Source organism: Stomoxys calcitrans, chromosome 4, assembly GCF_963082655.1.
Source record: "Stomoxys calcitrans chromosome 4, idStoCalc2.1, whole genome shotgun sequence".
Classification (NCBI taxonomy): domain Eukaryota; kingdom Metazoa; phylum Arthropoda; class Insecta; order Diptera; family Muscidae; genus Stomoxys; species Stomoxys calcitrans.
The window spans coordinates 25,521,770-25,542,704 of NC_081555.1; the positions used below are offsets into that span (position 1 = coordinate 25,521,770).

Consider the following 20,935-nt stretch of genomic DNA (forward strand, 5'->3'; position numbering starts at 1 on the left):
TTTTTTATAATAAATGTCAAGTCATATCATTATACACGGACCTCAAAAATAAAAATTCGTATTATTTTCATTAAATATTTATTTTTATTAAATAAAATGTTTATTCAGTAAACCATAAGTGTAAAAAATAACCATAAATCCATAGTTTGCTTTATATATGAGTAAAATTGTTTTTTTTTTGTTCATTTATTATAAATATACGCAGAGAAAATTCGTATACATAGGCTTGTCTATTTAACAAATGGAAGGGGGTTGAGAGGAAATCTAGGGAGATATTACATTACCATAGGATATTAAGGTACACTTTTTTGAGAATTTCAATGTGGGTGGTGGAGATTACATGGGGGTTACTATGAACGGTGGGTTAGCCTGCATATTCAAAATAAATTCGTAGTTAGCAACAGAAAACGGGGAACATTTAAAATTTCTGCCTAGTCACAAGCAAAGTGATGAGTTGCATTATAACATATCGGGAATATAAACTATAATACATGGAGAATTGCCACTATATAAATGAATATTTGTACAACAATTTACAAACGTCCTTGGGGTATCTTACAAGTGGTGCTCAATTGCTCATTGCCTTTTATTGCCATGCCATTTGTAGGAGCCATAATATTTGAAATTACTTTCGTGTAGTTTACGATCTGCCTCCTTGGGACCGCGTGAGCCATAGACATAAGGTATGGGCTGCACCTTGGTTTGTTCAATTTGATGCAGTATGGGGGTGAAAATGCGCCAGGCCTCTCGCAATTCATCGGAGCGCACAAAGTGCATTTGTGAGCCACAGAAAACATCCAGAATTAGACGCTCGTAGGCATCAGGCAAGTAGGAATCTCTATAACGGTGTTCATAGGTCAAGTCCAATTCAGTCTCTTCGATGTCAAATGTAATGCCGGGTGATTTGGTCATCATTTTAAAGTACAAAGCCTCGCCGGGTTGGACGCGTATAACCAGTTCATTGCGCTTCGAGTTGCCCTCGAATATATCGCCAGGCACATCTTGATATTGTATACGCACTTCTGCCTTACGCTCATTTAAGGCTTTGCCGCATCTCAATATGAATGGCACCCCTTGCCAGCGTTCATTGTTTATGTGCAATACGCCCAGAGCATATGTGGGCGTGGTAGAATCCGGATTCACTGTGGGATCATCCAAATAACCCTTGGCAGCCTCACCAGTACCCTGGGGATTGCCCACATATTGGCCCAATACCATATCATCCAAGGTCAAGGCCTTTATGCTTTTTAATACTTTCACTTTTTCATCTCTTATATCGTCGGGGTGACATGAGACTGGCTTCTCCATGGCTACCAGCGAAAGAATTTGCAGAAGATGATTTTGCATGACATCACGTATTATGCCAAATTGATCAAAGTAACCGCCACGGCCTTCGGTGCCAAAGGGTTCCTTGAAGGTTATCAATACTGAGGCAATGTTCTCGCGATTCCAGGTGGAACCTAGAATTTTATTACCGAAACGTATGGTCATTAGATTCTGGACCATTTCTTTGCCCAAGTAATGATCTATGCGATAGAGTTGATCCTCGTGAAATAGAGAGGCTAAATGGTCGCTGAGTTCTTTGGAGGAAGCATCGTCGCGGCCAAAGGGTTTTTCAATGATGACACGATTCCAGCCTCTAAAAATACAAAAAATAATCACAACCACAGACATAACCAACAACAATTCGCAAGACAATACTCACTTTTTTGACAGACAGATCTCCTTGATCTGCACTGTCACCGTGTTGAACACCGATGGTGGTAAAGCCAAATAAAATATGCGATTAGCAATGCCTTTGCTTTCCATGGCCTCCATTTGTTGCTGTAATAGCTCATATCCCAGACGTCCATCATATTTACCCGAAACATATTCATTTAATTTCCAAAATTCCTCATAACGCTGTTGTTCGTGGGGTTGAACCTGAAAGTTGAAAAAGCATAAAAAATGAAAATATGGAATTCTTTATAGCTGAAGAAGAAAATGCCAATAATAGCTGTTATGAAATAATGCCAAAAAATTACCTACACTTTAAACATTTTTTTGTCAGTCTCGCTAAGGAACGATGCTTAAGTTAAAGAGAATGTTTATCGTAGAGAAGAGGAATGCCTAGGTTTCCTGAAGGGCTCCTGAGCCTGAGTGTAATATTCCTTGCTGCTCTTTGGATGAGCAATTGCAGTGGCATCCAATCGAGCATTGTGCAAAGTTCTTCTAAGAAAACTTTTACAAAATTATGTTTTATAAAAGTTTTGTCAAAATTTTATTTTCGCCCAATAGTTTTTTTTAATGAAAATAATGTTAAATTTTTGTCAACATTTTTTCAAAATTTTGTTTTTATAAAAAATTTTGCAAAAATTTATTTTTATGAATTTTGCTAAAATTTTATTTTTACAAAACTTCTTTCAACATGAAAATTTTTACATTTTCTATTTTTTTATATTTTTTTTATTTCTATTTTTTTATATTTTGTTTTTATTGAAAATTTTGTTAATTTTCTAATTTTTTTAAGTTTAAAAAATTTTTAAAATTTCAATTTTTTTTTTAATTTTGTTTTAATAGAAAATTTGTATTTCTGTAGAAAGTCTTATTTTTTTGAAAAAAATTCTAAAATTTTATTTTTATAAAAATTTTGTCCAAATTTAATTTTTAAAAAATTTTTTCAAAACTTTTTTATAAAAATGTTTTCAAAATTTTTTTATGAAAATTGTTTAAATTTTTTTATGAAAATTTTGTAAAATTTTCATAAAAATTTTCTCAAAATTTAATTTATTTTTTTTGTTTATTGTTGAACTGTTTTAAAAATTCATTCAGTCATTTTTTGATATTCTCTATATAGAGCAATATTGTCCAAATTTTATTTTTATGACAAAATTTTATTTTTATGAAAAATTTGTCAAAATATTATTTTTATTTTAAATTATGTATTTGATTTATTTATTATACCCTCCACCATAGGATGGGGGTATGCTAATTTCGTCATTTTGTTTGTAACATATCGAAATCTTGATCCAAGACCCAACAAGTATTTACATTCTTGATCTGCTTGACATTCTTAGTCGATTAAGCCATGTCCGTTCGTCCGTCATTCTGTCTGTCGAAAGCACGCTAACTTTCGAAGAAGTAAAGCTGGGTGCTTGACATTTTGCGTAAATACTTCTTATTATTGCAGGTGGGTTGGGGTTGTAAATGGGTCAAATTGGTCCATAGCAGCCATGTAAACCGATATCGAATATTGACTTCTTGAGCCGCTAGAGGGATCAATTATTATCCGATTTGGCTGAAATTTTGCACAAAGTGTTTTGTTTCTAACTTCTAACAACTCTGCCATATATGTCGAAAGCATTCGAAGGAGTAAAGCTAGCCGCTTAAAATTTTGCACAAATACTTCTTATTAGTGTAGGTCGGTTGGGCCATATCGGTCCATGTTCTGATATATCTGCCAAATAAACCGGTCTGGCATCTTGACTTCTAAGCCACTAGAGGTCGCAATTCTTATCCGATTTGGCTGAAATTTGATGTGTTTTGTTATGATTTCCAACAACTGTGCTAAGTGCGGTTGAAATCGCTCCATAACCTTATAAAGCTGCCATATAAACCGATCTGGGGTCTTGATCGTCTAGAGGGCGCTATTCCTATCCGATTTTGCTGAAATTTGGCACTACATGTTATGTTATGACTTCCAACAACGGTGTCAAATATGGTTTAAAATGGTTCATATCCTGATAAAGCTGCCATATAAACCGATCTGGGACCTTGACTTATATGATTTCCAACAACTTTGCTAAGTGTGGTTCTAATCGGTCCATAACTTGATATAGCTGGCATATAAACCGACTTGAATCACGAATTCTTGAGTCACTAGAGGGCGCAATTCCATCCGATTTGGCTGACATTTAGCACGACGAGTTTTGTCAAATATGGTTTAAAATGTTTCATACCGTGATAAAGCTGCCATATAAACCGATCTGGGATCTTATCTTCTTGAGCCTCTAGAGGGCACAATTCATATTCGGTTTGGCTGATTTGTGCAACGACTTCTCCCTTGACCTTCAACATATGTGTCAAATATGGTCTGAATCGGTCTATAGCCTGATACATCTCTCATATAAGCGCACCTCCCTATATTACTTCTGGAGCCCCTTAAGGGCGCAATTCTTATTCCAATTGGCTGAAATTTTACACAATGACTTCTACTATGGTCTCCAACATTCAATTCAATTATGGGACGATAATTTGATATAGCTCCAATATCATAGCAATTCTTTTCTTTTATCCTTTGTTTGCCTAAAAAAAGATACCGGGAAAAGAATTCGACAAATGCGATTTATGGTGCAGGGTATAAAAGATTCGGCCCGGTTGAATGTAGCACACTTTTACTTGTTTTAATGGGATCAATTAAAAAATTAATTGGAAATGAAAAATTAAAAAATTCAATCATTTTTTAATTGAATATGCAATTTTTTAATTGAAAAAATTTTCATCACCTTTTTCAAAAACTGTGATTAATATGAACATTTTCGTGATTGTATCAGTTTCAATTAAAAAACTAATTAGATCAATTAATTTCGCGATTGAAACCAATTTTTATTTTTTTCTGTGCATTCAATATTTAGGCAAGAGGCGGTGCCGCCCGACTTTCCACTGAGACTGTCCACTCGATATCGCTGATTGTCGGCTACTGCAATTGCAGCTACTCCGTACATGAAGCATTCTACTATCCGCAACCTGTGGACGTGCCCGGATAGCTTCCAGCTGAGCTTCTTGTTATGACGATGAACAACCAACAAATCGGAGGACATAGAGTATCAACCACTGTGGTGCTCATAGCCAACCCATGCCAAGTTTTATAGTTTAATACGGCCTCCAAAATCTTGGAACTTCACCGCAATATTTCGCTAACTCTGATCTAATCACATTTATTTTGTCGTCTTCCGGTCTGTTTGACTATTTACGTAGATTATTTTCTACACATCCTGTGTAGAAGCATCCTTAGAGTTATGGTAAGAATGGAAGAGTATGTAAGAATGGAAGAAAAATACATCTCATCAGGATTATTCATAGACTATTCTTCCCACGTGTTGATGACGACTTTTTCTATTTTCTATCAAATATGTAGTAGCTAAGAGATTAAGGGTCTCTGAATTCTATCTTAGCGACTACTTTCTTTGATATACAATTAATTAAATTCGGAGGTGTGGAAAGCTGTCGTGGAGAGCTTATCAAGAGATATCTGATTGATTTGTTTCGTAGACAAAAAGGTAACATCTTTATATACCACATGTGCATATTCATATGTATATTGATTATATATAGAATTATATGCACATGAATCATTTTCCGAACGACTATTCATTCCATTTAGTCGTAGCATTTAAGTCTACAAAACTGATAACAATGATGGCGTTATACTTTGTAATTAACCAAAATAGTAAAGCAAAACATTGATCATTACTGGGTGATTGACCAAATGTTGTGCATACACATGAATGAAGTGTAGGACAAACATCATCTTCACCATACTAGAAAATCCCAATTTCGAGATGCAAGTACGTGAATCTATATATCATTAGAGGAAATGTGGAACTGAGAATATCATAGAGTCCAATACTTTCATATAGTCTAGCAGATTTTCTTCTACCCCCAAAAATGAATAAGGTCAAAACCGAACCACGCAACTGTTTGAAGTTTTTACAATATATTCACCCCCTTTCACAAGTTTGGTACTAAGTTGTGTTTCACAGTGAAAATCAATAATAATAAAATCATAAATCAATAGCGTTTTATTTTCTAGTTAACAAATTTTGAGGCTAAAAAGACGATTTCATTCAATACACAGAAAGAATTTTCCTCCAAAAATGTAATGATCGAATTTCATAACCTTTTGTTCATAAATATTATGACAAGTTTTATTATACTAATGAAAAAATCGTAAATATGAAAATTCTTCATAGATAAAAATGTATGAATATGATCGTTTATGAAAAAAAATTCTTATATATTTATATGGAACTTTGTTGCATACATGTTAAGAAAATATTTATAATATTAACAATTTTTACCATAAATATAAAAAGTGTGCTAGATCGGCCGGGCCGAATCTTACATACCCTCCACCATGGATCGAATTTGTCAAGTTCTTTGAATGATATTTTTAAATAGAAAAACACCAGTCATAGAAAAACACCACCTCCAAATTTTCAGGCAAATCAAGTAATAATTGCGCCCGCCAGACTCTCAAAAGATCAAACTGGGAGATCGGTTTATATGGCAGTTATATCAGGTTATTCACCGATTTGGACCATACTTCGAACAATTGTTGGAAGTCGTACCAAAACGACTTATTCAAATTTCTAACCATATTGCATAAGAATTGCGCCATTTAGAACCCCAAGCCGTCTAATCGGGGGATCGGTTTATATGGCGCCTATATCAGGATATGGACTGATTAAGACCATATTGGACACACTTGTTGGAAGTCAAAATAAAACACTTCATGCAAAATTTCGGCCAAATCGGATAAGACTTGCGCCGTCTAGAAGCTCAAGAAGTCAGGACCCAAGATCGGTTAATATGGCAGCTTTATACCGATTTAAACCATACTTAGCACAGTTGTTGGAAGTCTTAATGAAAGACGTCATGTTAAAATTCAGCCAAATCGGACAATAAGTATTTGATCAAAATCGGAACATATTTCGATACAGGTATGCATTTTTCACCGGATTTATGCATGCATTTTTTACCGGTTTACATATACATCAGAGGTGGTGGGTATCCAAAGTTCGAACTTAACGGGGTTTTACTTGTTAACTTTGCAGTGAAGTGAAAAGTGTAACAAGTAAGTACGGGAGTTAATATAGAGTTTTGTGCTGTGCTGGTTTTCGACACAAAATAAACCTGAGGATACGTGATGCAAATGCAAACTTGCCCATGAACTTTCCATTAAGGAACAGGGCAAACTTCTCACATATCCGATTCAAGTCGGATTCAAGTTTAAGCTCAATGATAAAGGGCCTCCTTTTTATAGCTGAGTATGAACGGCGTGCCGCAGTGCCACACCTCTTTTGATGAGAAGTTTTTACATTGTATAGTACTTAACAAATGTTCCCAGCATTAGGAGAGGATAACCACCGCTGAAAATTTTATGATGATCTCGCCATAAGCGGACATGCTAACCTCTGCGCTACGGTGGCCTCCGTGGTATTTTATTAGAATTCGATTATCTAATAACACATCTTTACATTTTTAGGAGCATCCCGAACTGACTATCGCCTGTACGAGGAATTGAAGCGTAAAAACTTGGTACATAATTTGCAAAGTGAAGCTATTGATAGGCCATAAAAATTCATACAAAAAAGGTAACTGTCAAACAATATTTTTTTTTCAACTGTGGAACACTTGTGTTATGTGTACAGCGTCGGTTTTATGGTTCGAAATGATCCAGCCTTCCTAAAGACGGGTCAAGATTCGCTACCTCCATTACAACAACAACATAGTACTTGGATTAATGCACAAATTTTAACTCAATTAATTTTACTAAATATCCAAGCTTTTGGTTTTATCTTTCTTTTTTTTATAAATGTAATGAAAACATTTTATAATCAGTAAAACAGGGTATATAATAATAAAAATGAATATAATAATAAAAATAATTATTAATTTTATGAATTTTTTTCTTAAATCTTATTTCGCATAATGTTACGAAAGTTTGTGATAAATGTTATGAAAACTTTCATAAATATTATGACATGTTTCATTGAATTGGGATCTATAAAAAGTGTCTCATAAATGTTTCATTGGGACGTATTTAAACATTATTTTCATAAATGTTATGACAAAATCATTAATATCATGAACATTTTTCTTTCTTTCATTACATTTGGGACATTATATAATAATATATTAATATAATAATAATTTTCTTTATTAATTCTCTAATCATTAAGATTTTTTTTTTGCATTTTTTTTGATTTACACTGTGAAACTTGAGCCCACCTTTGGAAATCATAAGTCTGTCTACAAAGTTCATGCTATTATTTTCAAATCATAAGTCTGTCTACAAAGTTCATGCTATTATTTTCATTTAATTACTTGTATTCTGCCACATTAACATAGGACTCACCTTCATGTATTTCTCACACGATTTCCTTATATCATCACGTGTCAAATTCGAACGAGCATAACCACAAAACTTTGTGGGTATTGGCAACAAATTATCACGATACAACCACCATAATGTAGGATAGATTTTCTTTTTAGCCAGATCACCTGATGCACCGAATATCACAAATGTGTGAGGAATTTTGCCATCAAAATGTGTACCCTCACACACCATGGTGGGAGATTTAAGGGCTTTGATAATACGATCTAGAGTTTCTTCGTGGTTTTTTTGATCGTGACCTGAAAGGAAGAAAAACAAATTCAGAAAAAATGTTTAAAATAAGTGTAGCATATACCTAAAATGGATTGTTTTATGGACCGATATGGAAAAATATCACCTCCAAAATTACAGGCAAATCGAGTAGGAATTGCGTCCTCCAGCGGCTCAGAGTGTCGAATTGGGAGATGGGTCTATATGATAGCTATATCAAGTTATCGATAAGAATTGTGCCCTCTAGAAGATCAAAAAGTCTAATCGGGAGATCTGTTTATATAAGACATTCCTCAACGATGATTGCAATTTTTCAGCTAAATCGGATAAGAATTGCGTCCTCTAGAATCTTAAGAAATCTAATCGGGAGATCGGTTTATATGGAGGCTATATCACGTTATAGACTGATTTAGACAATGCTTGGCGCAGTTATTGGAAGTCATTCCTCAGCGTTATTTCAGCCAAATCGGATAAGAATTGCGTTCTCTAGAAGCTCAAGAAGTCAAGACCCAAGATCGGTTTATATGGCAACTATATCAGGTTATGAAGCGATTTGAACCAGACTTAGCACGCTAACCCCCGAAGGAGTAAATCTAGGCACTTGAAATTTTGCACGAATACTTCTTATTACTGTAGATCGGTTGGGATTGTAAATGCGCCAAATCGGCCCATGTTTTGATATGGCTGCCATATATTTTTGATCGTCATAACATTTTAAGTCGATATAGCCATGTTCGTCCATCTGTCGAAAGCACGCTTGGGTCTTGATTTCTTGAGCGCAATTCTTATCCTATTTGGCTAAAATTTTGCACGTGCTATTTTTTTAGGGCTTCCAACAACTGCGCCAAGTATGGTCTAAATCGGATGATGACCTCATATAGCTGCCATATAAACCGACCTTTGGTCTTGACTACCGAAGCTTCTAGAGCGCGCAATTCTTATCCGATTTGGCTGAATTTTTACACGAAGTGTTCTGGTATGACTCCCATTAAATGTGCTAAATTTGGTCCAAATCACTACATAACCTGATATGGCCGCCATAGAAACCGATCTCCCGATCTGACCTCTTGAGCCTCTAGAGGGCGCAATTCTTATCCGATTTGGCCGAAATTTTGCATGACTTATTTTGTTATGACACCCAACAACTGCGCTAACCTGATATAGCTGCCATATAAACCGATCTTGGGTCTTGACTTCTCGAGCCTCTAGAGAACGCAATTCCTATCGGATTTGGCTGAATATTTGCATGAAGTTTTTTATTTTGACTTCCAACAACTGTGTCAAGTATGGTCTAAATCAGTACATATAGCCGCCATATACACCGATCTCCCGATTATACTTTGATTTTTGAGCCTGTAGAGGGCGCAATTATTACTCGATTTGCCTGAAATTTTGGAGGTGGTGTTTTTCTTTGACTAGTGTTTATACCCTACACCACTACTGTGGTACATGATGTTATAACTTAGTGAATTAGTTTGTAACACCCAAAAGGAAGAGAGATAGACCCATTGATAAGTATAACGATCGAATCAGAATCACTTCCTGATTCGATTTATCTATGTCCGTCTGTCTGTCCGTCTATCCGTTTGTCTGTCCGTCTGTCTGTCCGTCTATCCGTTTGTCTGTCCGTCTGTCTAAGTTTTCAATTTGGTACGGTCATGTTTTTCGGCCTAGAGACGAAGCCTATTGAAATTAGAAAAAATCGGTTCAGGTTTGGATATAGCTCCCATATATGTTTGTCCGATTTTCAGTAAAACTGCGATTCTCTCGCAATTTAGCAGGAAGGATTTTCTTATGACTCCCGACATTACAGGTGAATTTCATAGAAATCGGCTCAAATTTGGATAAAGCTCCCATATAAAGGGTGATTTTTTTGAGGTTAGGATTTTCATGCATTAGTATTTGACAGATCACGTGGGATTTCAGACATGGTGTCAAAGAGAAAGATGCTCAGTATGCTTTGACATTTCATCATGAATAGACTTACTAACGAGCAACGCTTGCAAATCATTGAATTTTATTACCAAAATCAGTGTTCGGTTCGAAATGTGTTCATTCACCGTAACGTTGCGTCCAACAGCATCTTTGAAAAAATACGGTCCAATGATTCCACCAGCGTACAAACCACACCAAACAGTGCATTTTTCGGGATGCATGGGCAGTTCTTGAACGGCTTCTGGTTGCTCTTCACTCCAAATGCGGCAATTTTGCTTATTTACGTAGCCATTCAACCAGAAATGAGCCTCATCGCTGAACAAAATTTGTCAAAATTTGAACACATTTCGAACCGAACACTGATTTTGGTAATAAAATTCAATGATTTGCAAGCGTTGCTCGTTAGTAAGTCTATTCATGATGAAATGTCAAAGCATACTGAGCATCTTTCTCTTTGACACCATGTCTGAAATCCCACGTGATCTGTCAAATACTAATGCATGAAAATCCTAACCTCAAAAAAATCACCCTTTATATGTTCGTCCGATTTGCAGTAATAATGCAATTAAATGATCATTTGTTACCCGATTCCTTCGAAATTTGGCAGGAAGGATTTTCTAATGACTCTCGACATTACTGCTGAATTTCATGGAAATTGGTTCAGATATAGATATAGCTCTCATACATATATATCGCCCGATTTTCACTCCTAGAGCCACTGCAAGCGCATTTATTGACCAATCTTCCCAATTTTGTACAACACTTATCTCGACGACTTCCACAATGTTTATAAAGTTTGCTTGAAATCGGTTCAGATTTTGACATAGCTCTCATATACATATTCACGTCCGATTTGCAGTAATCCTGGAAGGATTTTTTCTTGCTTCTCGACATTATAAATGAATTTTATAGAAATCGGTTCAGATTTAGATATAGCTGTCATATATGTATATCGCCCTATTTTCACTTCTAAAGCCTCTGCAAGAGCATTTTTTGACCAATCTTGCCAAAATTTTGCACAGCGCTTTTCTCGACGAGTACCACATTATCCAATTTTGGGTAGTTTGCAATAATGTTGTCATTTGTCAACCGTAGTTATTACAGTTTGATCATATTTTCTCGAAATGTGATACGGATTGTTTAATAACCCATTATAATAACCGCCCTACCTTTGTCTTTCCTTACTGGTTTTCTATTTGAAAAATTCATTCAAAGAACTTGACAATTGCGATCCATGGTGGAGGGTGTTAAGATTCGTTCCGGCCGAACTTAGCACACATTTACTTGTTTTATTTGCATTGGCACGTGCAGCAGCCAAAAAATTAAAAGATTTGCGATTACAAACGTATAAATTATAAATTAAAACAATTACAATGGGAAAAAATAAACAAAATGTTGGAAAAAACTTTAAAATCGGAATCGGCATAAGAGTTTATTTCGAGGCCACCGTAGCGCAGAGGTTAGCATGTCCGCCTATGACGCTGAACACTGGGTTCGAATCCTGGCGAGACCATCAGAAAATTTTCAGCGGTGGTTTTCCCCTCCTAATGCTGGCGATATTTGTGAGGTACTATGCCATGTAAAACTTCTCTCCAAACAGGTGTGGCACTGCGGCTCGCCGTTCGGACTCGGCTATAAAAAGAAGCTTAGCATGTCCGCCTATGACGCAGAACACCTGGGTTCGAATCCTGGCGAGACCATCAGAAAAAATTTTGAGCGATGGTTTTCCCCTCCTAATGCTGGCGAAATTTGTGAGGTACTATGCCATGTAAAACTTCTCTCCAAAGAGGTGTCGCACTGCGGCTCGCCGTTCGGACTCGTCTATAAAAAGGAACCCCTTATCATTGAGCTTAAACTTGAATCGGACTGTACTCATTGATATGTGAGAAGTTTGCCCCTGTTCCTTAGTGGAATGTTCATGGGCAAAATTTGCAATTTTGCATTTTGTTTATTTCGATACAACTCTGAAATTGCAATATTTCATCAGCTGGGCAAGTGACTTAACCTTCTTTAGTGAACACTGTATGTATCAAAAATATATTACGAAATTCCATAGCTAAAATTATCGATATCATGCGAAGACGGCCGATAACACGTGGTTTACACTATATAGAACTAAACTAGAACATGACATGAATTCAATTAAAACAAATCCATTATTTACATTTTTTATGATATAATAAAAATATCTAGCTTTGACATCAGTTACTTATATTGCGTTTGGGCCCGTAAAATCGATTTTTCCTTCCTAGATAAAAATTTTGTTCCGAATTTTTTTACGTTTTATTATTATTATTTTTTTTTTTCAATAAAAACTCAGCTTAAAATAACTCAAGGCGGTTTTGCAAGTATGCCATATTCAACTCTGAAGCATCACCATTGATTTGTTTTTTGAGTTTATTTGTTACCATCAATTAGAGGGGTTAAATTTTTTCGCTAATATAAATAATACAATGACCCATACAATGTCTTTAGAGATAGTATCTCAATATACACACCATCTAGGGCAAACACGTTTTCAATACTTTCGAATATATATATATATATTTTTTATAAAAATCACTGTTAATTGCTATATTTTGGTTGTAGACGTTGTCGATTTTGTGACTGTAGTCAATCTTTATCTTGTGCTGTTTCAGGGCCTACTAATGTAACGAAATGGAAATTCACATTTTTTCAGATTTGTTACCCCTTCTAAAGCTAAGGTTTGCGATTTTAGTGCAAGTGAGAGAATTACAAATCTATAGACAGTAAGATGTGTGCACTAATAGTTCATTTTGTACAATCTAGGAGAAAGATCTCTGACGTAATCAATATGACAATCAAGTCAAGCACCTAAACACTTAGCCTCATACTTACATCAATGAAGCAATTAAAAGTAATGCGACATATTAAGAGAATGCAGTTACTTAGAAGGGCACTAAATGAAATATCCCATTCATGTTAAGGCACTCTCTTTTAAATGAACCAAAAGTAAAGAGTACTCGTAAGGTGCCGAGTTTACTTCGGGTTTGAAGAAACCAAAAACGTGTTGATGACATCGTGAATTATACGAATAACTAACCATACGTGATCATTGAGAATCTTTGGTCAAAAAATAAACTTTTACTTTCTCAGACGCTTTGAATGCCTCATTTAACAGCTTCATGCTCATATACAAGTACATATGCATTTGACAAAATTGAAGCGTTTTGATTCGTAAATAAAATCTTAACCTCCCTACTTGAGTTTCAGACACAAAGGTACACATACGAGGACATTATATTTTAAGTTACAATAGTTAAGTTAGTTGTCAACACTGATAGAAGAGACTTTGCAAAATCATGCACCAATGTTGTCATTATCATAAAGAGCCGTTGTTGTAAATATTGTTAAAAGCGTGGATTATTTAAGGCGCTATTACACGGCATGTAGATATCTTATGACATGTCACTTTTTGTATGCACATGTAATTGAAAATGTTTGTCAAAACAAAACAAAACATACGATTTATCATTTTTGCTATCACACCTGTTTGTTATTTTCGTATGACTACTTGAGTTTCAGACACAAAGGTTCATATACGAGGACATTATATTTTAAGTTAGTTAAGTTAAGTTAGTTGTCAACACTGATAGAAAAGACTTTGCAAAATCATGCACCAATGTTGTCATTATCATAAAGTTAGTTTTTGTTGTCTACACTGATAGAAAAGACTTTGCAAAATCATGCACCAATGTTGCCATTATCATAAAGAGCCGTTGTTGTAAATATTGTTAAAAGCGTGGATTATTTAAGGCGCTATTACACGGCATGTAAATATCTTATGACATTTCACTTTTTGTATGCATATGTAATTGAAAATGTTTGTCAAAATTGTCAATTTACATACGATTTATCATTTTTGCTATCACACCTGTTTGTTATTTTCGTATGACATCGCCCTAAAATTTTAGCAAATGCTGAGGATTATCGCTTATGCGGACGACGTTGTGCTGTTGATCCCGAGGCAAGCTTCTGTCGGCGATCAGCGAGATCATGAAAGGGTCACTGAGGAGGTTGTCGCGATGGACTACCAGAAATGGGCTGAGGTCCAACCCAGGGAAGACGGAGCTGGCGGTCTTTACGTGTAGATATAAGATACCGGAGTTCAGACTCCCGTCCTTGGACGGGGTCACCCTGCGGCTGTCGAAGGAAGCGAAGTACCTAGGCATAGTCCTCGATTCGAAACTGTCCTGGAAGAGGAACACCGAGGAAAGAAGCCGTAAGGCTCTGTGCGCTTTTTACTCCTGCAGGAGGATGTTCGGTAGGAAGTGGGGGGGTGACTCCCAAGATGAATTATTGGATGTATACCGATATCGTGAGATCAATACTGGCCTATGGAGCACTGGTATAATGGGACGCCGTAGGGAAGAGGACGCATGCGAAGGAGTGCCAGAAAGTTCAGAGATTGTCCTGCGTTGGGATCACAGGGGCGCTGAGACCCGCACCGCAGGCAAGCCTGGAGGCGATGCTGGATATGCAGCCCATTAGGGCCTATATTTGGAACTGCGCCGACAGGGTCACGCTTAGGCTGAGAGAGCTCGTCATGCTGAAGGAGAATGGTTTAAGGAGAATGGTTGGATGGAATCGGATGGTAGACTGAGGAGGATCTCCGACTACCTGGCACCAGTGCCGACTGGAGTGAGGGCATTCGCGATTGGTTTTCCTGAGAGGGACGAATGGATGGTGGATGGTGTACTAGAGGAGGATGAGACCTCGATCTATAGCGATGGCTCCAAGATGGAGTCAGGGACTGGATTGGGGGTCTACTCTGATGCACTCATTATCAGTATGTCTCTGAGACTGCCGGACGAGTGCACGTTCATTCAGGGAGAGGTCTGTGCCATTGCAGTGGCCGCAAGGGAAATTCTGGTAAGAGATTTACCAACCTCGAAACTCAGAATTTATGTGGACAGTATGGCGGTGCTTAAGGCCGTAAGGTCGAGGATGGTGAGTTTGAGATGCGTGGCGGATTGTTTGGAGTCCCTGGATAGTTTCCATATCCACGATGTGACGCCGAAGGCTGTAGGCTCGAGGATGGTAAGATCGAGATGCGTGGCGGATTGTTTGGAGTCTCTGGATAGGCTCCGGACCCACTATGTGACGCTGACATGGGATCCTGGGCATGAGGAGATTCCAGGGAATGAGAGGGCGGAAGAGCGCGCCAGGAGGACCGGGTACCAGTCATCTGTTTTGCCTACGTGTCATTTGTCGAGCTACTGAACACAGTAGATGTGATGGCCAGGGCGACGTCGGTTGGACTCGGTACTCGGTTGCCAGACTGCGAAGGCGCTATGGCCGGTCATCGACCGGAGTAGGACGAGAAAGTTGCTGGCGTTCGATATGAGTTCGATGAGTACTTTGGCAGGGGTCATAACCGGACACTGTGCCATAGGCCGCATGGCGGCGAGCATGGGGATAACGCACAATGACGTCTGTAGGAGTTGCCTCGATGAGGAGGAGACTATTAAGCACTTGCTGTGCCCTGTCCGGGTCTGCAGAGACGTAGGCTCTCCTTTCTGGGGAGCCGTTTCTTCTGTGATCTGAGTGAACTTGCAAACGTACCTCTTGAGGTTTGTTGATGGAACAGAGTGGTTCCGACGGGGGATTCCACAAGCTCCGGCGTAGGTAGATCCGACTAATTATGACAATATGGGACTCAAATGAAAGGTATTTCAGATTAGAAAACATATCTGATGTCCCTTTATCGGACCAAGTGTCCTTGAAATCGGACATATTTACCGACCATGGCAATATGGGACTCAAATTAAAGGTATTTGTGAGTAGAATACGAATCTGATATCCAAATGTGGGACCAATTGTTTTGGGGGCCGCCCTCCCCAAAAACTCCTCCCAAAGAAGACAAATTTACGACCATAGCAAAATGGTGATCAAATGAAAAGTCTTTGGGAGTATAGCATGAATCTGATGTCAATATTGACCATTGCAATATGGGGCTCAAATAAAAGGTCTTCTAGAGTAGAACACGAATCTGATATATATTTTCAGGGCTAAGTCACTGAGTTACCGCCCCATCCCTCAAAGCACCCCCTAAACCGGACATGTTTGCCGACTATATAAATATGGGGCTCAAATGGAAGGTATTTGGGAGTAGATCAAGAATTTAATATAATCATTCGGGACCAATAACAACCCCCAAATAGGACGAATTTGCTCACCATGACAGTTTGAGTCTTAAAGAGAGTGGAGGTCAATATTGATAGTTTTTGCCGACTATATAAATATGGGTCTCAAATGAAAGGTATATGGGAGTAGATCAAGTATCTGATATAAACATTCGGGACCAATAACAACCTCCAAATAGAACGTATTTGCTCACCTTGACAGTTTGGGTCTTAAAGAGAGTGGAGGTCAATATTGATAGTTTTATACCCCAAACCGAACATATTTGCTGACCTTTGCAATAGGGGGTTTAAATGAAAGGTATTTGAGATTAGGAAACGAATTTGATATCCAATTTTGTGGCCAATGGCAATATGGGGTTCAAATGAATAATATTTGAGAGTAAAGCACGATGCCGATATATTTTCAGGGCTGTATTTGGGGACCACCTTACTTCCCCAAACACCCCTAAATCGGGCATAGTTACCGACTATGGACCATGCCAACGTGGAGCTCAAATGGAAGGCATTGGGGAGTAGAGCACGAAATTAATACCCACTTTCAAGACCAATTTTCTGGGGATCAACCCCTTCCCCAAAACACCCCACAAACAGCAATTATTTGCTGACCATCGCAATATGGGGCTCAAATAAAGGTATTTGGAAGTAGAATACGATTCCGATATCCAAATGTGGATACCATGTATTAGTGGCACCGCCATTTTCCCAAAACACCCCCCCAAAGAGTACAATTACCGACCATGACAATATATGGCTCAAATGAAAGTTATTTGAGATTAGAAAACGAATTTGATAACCAATTTTGGGGGGCGCCTCATCCCACAAACTCCCGTTAAACCAAGGGCAATATGGGGTATTTGAGAGCAGAGCACGAAGCTGATATATTTTTCAGGGCCAAGTGACTGTTGTTCCATATAAAGTAAAAGAAGGCGCAGCGGAACAAGAACTTCTACTGTATGATAGATCATGGTGCTTGTTCCGGAATAGCATTTAGACAATTAAAATGTAAAGAAAAAACTTAGTAAAATTTTGATAATTAAAATCTGATATGTACTAAACATATTTATAGTCAAACTAAAACTAACAATGCTATTTACAAAACAATTTTTATTTGTTTAGTTAAAGTGCATACATGTATGTATTCATATGTAAATAACAATATAAATCTATTTGTAGATGTAACGTAATACTATATCCATATGAAATAAGGTATTATTGTTGTGGTGACTTTAAAAGCACTCTTTAAGCTTCGTATTAAAACTTTGAATTGAAATGGCAATTCACTAGGTATGAGTACATTTGTAATTATAAAATCCATTGTGGAATGTTCACTCGAAAAAAATTAAAAAATGCAAGTAAAAGCGTGCTAAGTTCGGCTGGGCCGAATCTTATAAACCCTCCACCATAGATCGCATTTGTCGAGTTCTTTTCCCCATATCTCTTTTAGGAAAACAAAGGACAAAACAGAAGAATTGCTATAATATTGGAGCTATGTTAAGTTATGGTCCGGTCTGAACTGAATGTTGGAGACCATAGTAGAAGTCATTGAGTAAAATTACAGCCAACTCGAGTAAAAATTATGCCCTTTAGGGTCTTAAGAAGTTATAAAGAGAAATCGGTTTATATGGGAGCTATATCAGGCTATCGACCGATTCGGACCATATTTGACACGTTTATTGAAGGTCATGGAAGAAGCCGTTGTACTAAATTTCGGCCAAATCGGATAATAATTACGCCCTCTGGAGGCTTAAGAAGTCAAGATCCCAGATCGGTTTAAATGACAGCTATATCAGGATATGGTCCGATTTGAAACATATTTGGTACAGTTATTGGAAGCCATAATAAAACACCTCGTGCAAAATTTCAGCCACATCGGATAAGAATTGTGCCCTCTAGTGGCTCAAGAAGTCAAGACCCGAGATCGATATATATATGGCAGCTATATAAGGTTATTAGCCGATTTCAACCATACTCAGCACAGCTATTGGAAGTCATAACAAAATATGTCACGCAAAATTTCAGCGAAATCGGATAAAAATTGTGCCTTTTAGTGGCTCAAGAAGTCAAGACCCGTGATCGGTTTATATGACAGCTATTTAAATTAATGAACCGATTTCAAACATACTCAGCACAGTTGTTGGAAGTCGTAATAAAACACACTATGCAAAATTTCAGCCAAATCGGATAAAAATTGTGCCCTCTAGTAGATCAAGAAGTCAAGAACCCAGATCGGTTTATATGGCAGCTATACCAAGACATGGACCGATATAGCCCATTTACAATCCCAACTGACCTACACTTATAAGAAGTATTTGTGCAAAATTTCAAGCGGCTAGCTTTACTCCTTCGAAAATTTGCTTCGAAAGTGCTTTCGACATAAAGACGGACGGACGAACATGGCTAAATCGACTTAAAATGTCATGACGAACAAGAATATATATACTTTATGAGGTCTTAGTCGAATATTTCGAGGAGTTATAAACAGAATGACGAAATTAGTATACCCCCATCCTATGGTGGAGGGTATAAAAATCAAGTAAACATGGGAAGCCTTGAAGAGCTTTAATATTGAAACTATGAAGGTGATGTTTAACTTTTGAGTGAGAAATTGAACCTTCCAGCTCTCCAACGACAGGAGTACAGATGGCGACTTGCTGTATATAGATCGAAAAACGTTGATGGTATAGTAAGAAAGAGGGCGATAAGAAGTACAGAGGAAAGAATCTGTAAGGCACTTCTGCAGAAGAATGTATGATACGGGGCTTTAAGTAGGAAAACTTGTCTATACTGAGTTTTGAGAACAAAGAGAACAGGATATCCATAGATAGCTCCAAGATAGAGTCTGAAAAACGATTGAAGATCTATTACCAAATTCAATACTTAGGATTTCTTTAAACAGCATGCATGCATCCAAGGCCTTGAATGGGAGTATGAGGTACAAATATGATTAAAAAAATATAAAATGTCTGAATAAACTCCAAGACGTATGGGAAGAAAAGGACTTCTCTTCAGCAAAAAAGAGAGAACAAGTAAAAGCGTGCTAAGATCGGCTGGTCCAAATTTTGTATACCCTCCACCATCGATCGCATTTGTCAAGTTCTTAGCCTGGAATTTCTTTATAGGCAAACCAAGGATAATGGCAAAAAGAACAGCTAGTGTGAAAGCATCCGACTGGTGTTAGTGTCGTGCTTACATCATAGACACGTGTTCGTGGTATATTCGGTAAAAGTACGACATACCAATGTATGGCTCTTGAAACCTCCACACCTAATATGGCCGATGAGTTATTTTAACAAAATGACGAAACGCATCCCATAGTGGTCGGTGTGTGTTGTGATCAGCGGTTTTCCTTTTCGATTGAGTTTGTCGTCGAAAGAGAAACAAACCAAAAGATAATGCATAAAATTGTCCATACTATTGAAGCCATATCAGGTTATAGAACGATTCGAACAATACTTCGTTTGGATGTTGAAGATCATAGTAGAAGTCAACGTGCAAAATTTCAGCCAAATCGGTAAGTTTTTAGGACCAGGCCCCAAAGACAACGAATGATAGATGGTCACAAAGAGGGGACTGTGAGCATTTCAAAAACTATCTTCCCTAATCCAGACTTGAAGAGGTCTACCGCTTTACTGTCATTGGATAGAACTGACGTCTTAGCCATTGTGTCCGTCATGACAGGTCACTGTCTAATCGGAAAACATGCTGACAGACTGAAGGTTGCCAGCAACGACTTTTGCAGAAGTTATTGGGCTATTATAAAGCGAGCTGGATGATTCAACGGTAGGAACTAGAAGGCATCTTCCTTCTTCTGTTCCTGTGGTAAGACAATGGACGAAAACATCTAAGTGAGTCTGATGGCAGACTGCCACTTAACCTAACCTAACCAAAGAAGGAGGTCAGTATAGCTTTTGGTGTCATAACTGGTCACATAGGACTACGAACTCACTTAAGGTTGGCTAATCGGTGCGGCAAGTGATAGCATGTGTAGGGTATGTGGGGGAGATGATGAGACGTAGGAGTATTTCTCATATCATTGCCCGGCATTCGCGGCTAACAGACACCGGTACTTACGTGGGGACACGATTCCAGACATGAACCAACTTAGGAGAGTGGCATGGAAAACAATTAAGGATTTTGTAAGTAAGAAGGAATTCCTAACTTGATTTTTTTTCGAGCTTACATTTTAGTTTTTAGAGCGCACAACAATCCGATGACTGACTTAGTTTTATATTCATAGGGGCATGGGGCGGATTAATATATATGCACCCTCTTTTCAACCTAAACTAACCTAATCTTTCATCAATTTTCACTGAATCGGAATTTTTCCATATAGCCCACTAGAGTTATGCGGTTGCGACTACCATATTGCTGGTATACCTTAGCCAACCTTAATGAGATGCGGTAATCAAAAAGTCATGCACTGTTTCAATTCCTTAAAAATAAACAATAACTCGACTTTGAGCGT

The 20,935-nt window shown here is 37.6% G+C and overlaps 1 protein-coding gene across 2 annotated transcripts in view; it reads right to left on the reverse strand.

The window, feature by feature from the left end:
• Nucleotides 1-112: 112 nt before the first annotated feature.
• The window catches only part of LOC106082911 (glucose-6-phosphate 1-dehydrogenase), a 30,605-nt gene continuing 9,782 nt past the window's right edge, over nt 113-20,935 (reverse strand). Inside the window, exons 1-4 of one of the 2 annotated variants that reach the window (XM_013245667.2) lie at nt 12,802-12,949; nt 8,120-8,397; nt 1,706-1,923; nt 113-1,639 (exon numbers count right to left, since the gene is read on the reverse strand). In XM_013245667.2, the coding sequence (XP_013101121.1) occupies nt 577-1,639; nt 1,706-1,923; nt 8,120-8,332 (1,494 nt within the window). In that variant the 5' untranslated portion in view covers nt 8,333-8,397; nt 12,802-12,949 and the 3' untranslated portion in view covers nt 113-576. Of the gene's footprint in view, nt 1,640-1,705; nt 1,924-8,119; nt 8,398-12,801; nt 12,950-20,935 lie in introns of those variants that run through there. The other variant, XM_059366459.1, reaches the window with a different exon arrangement.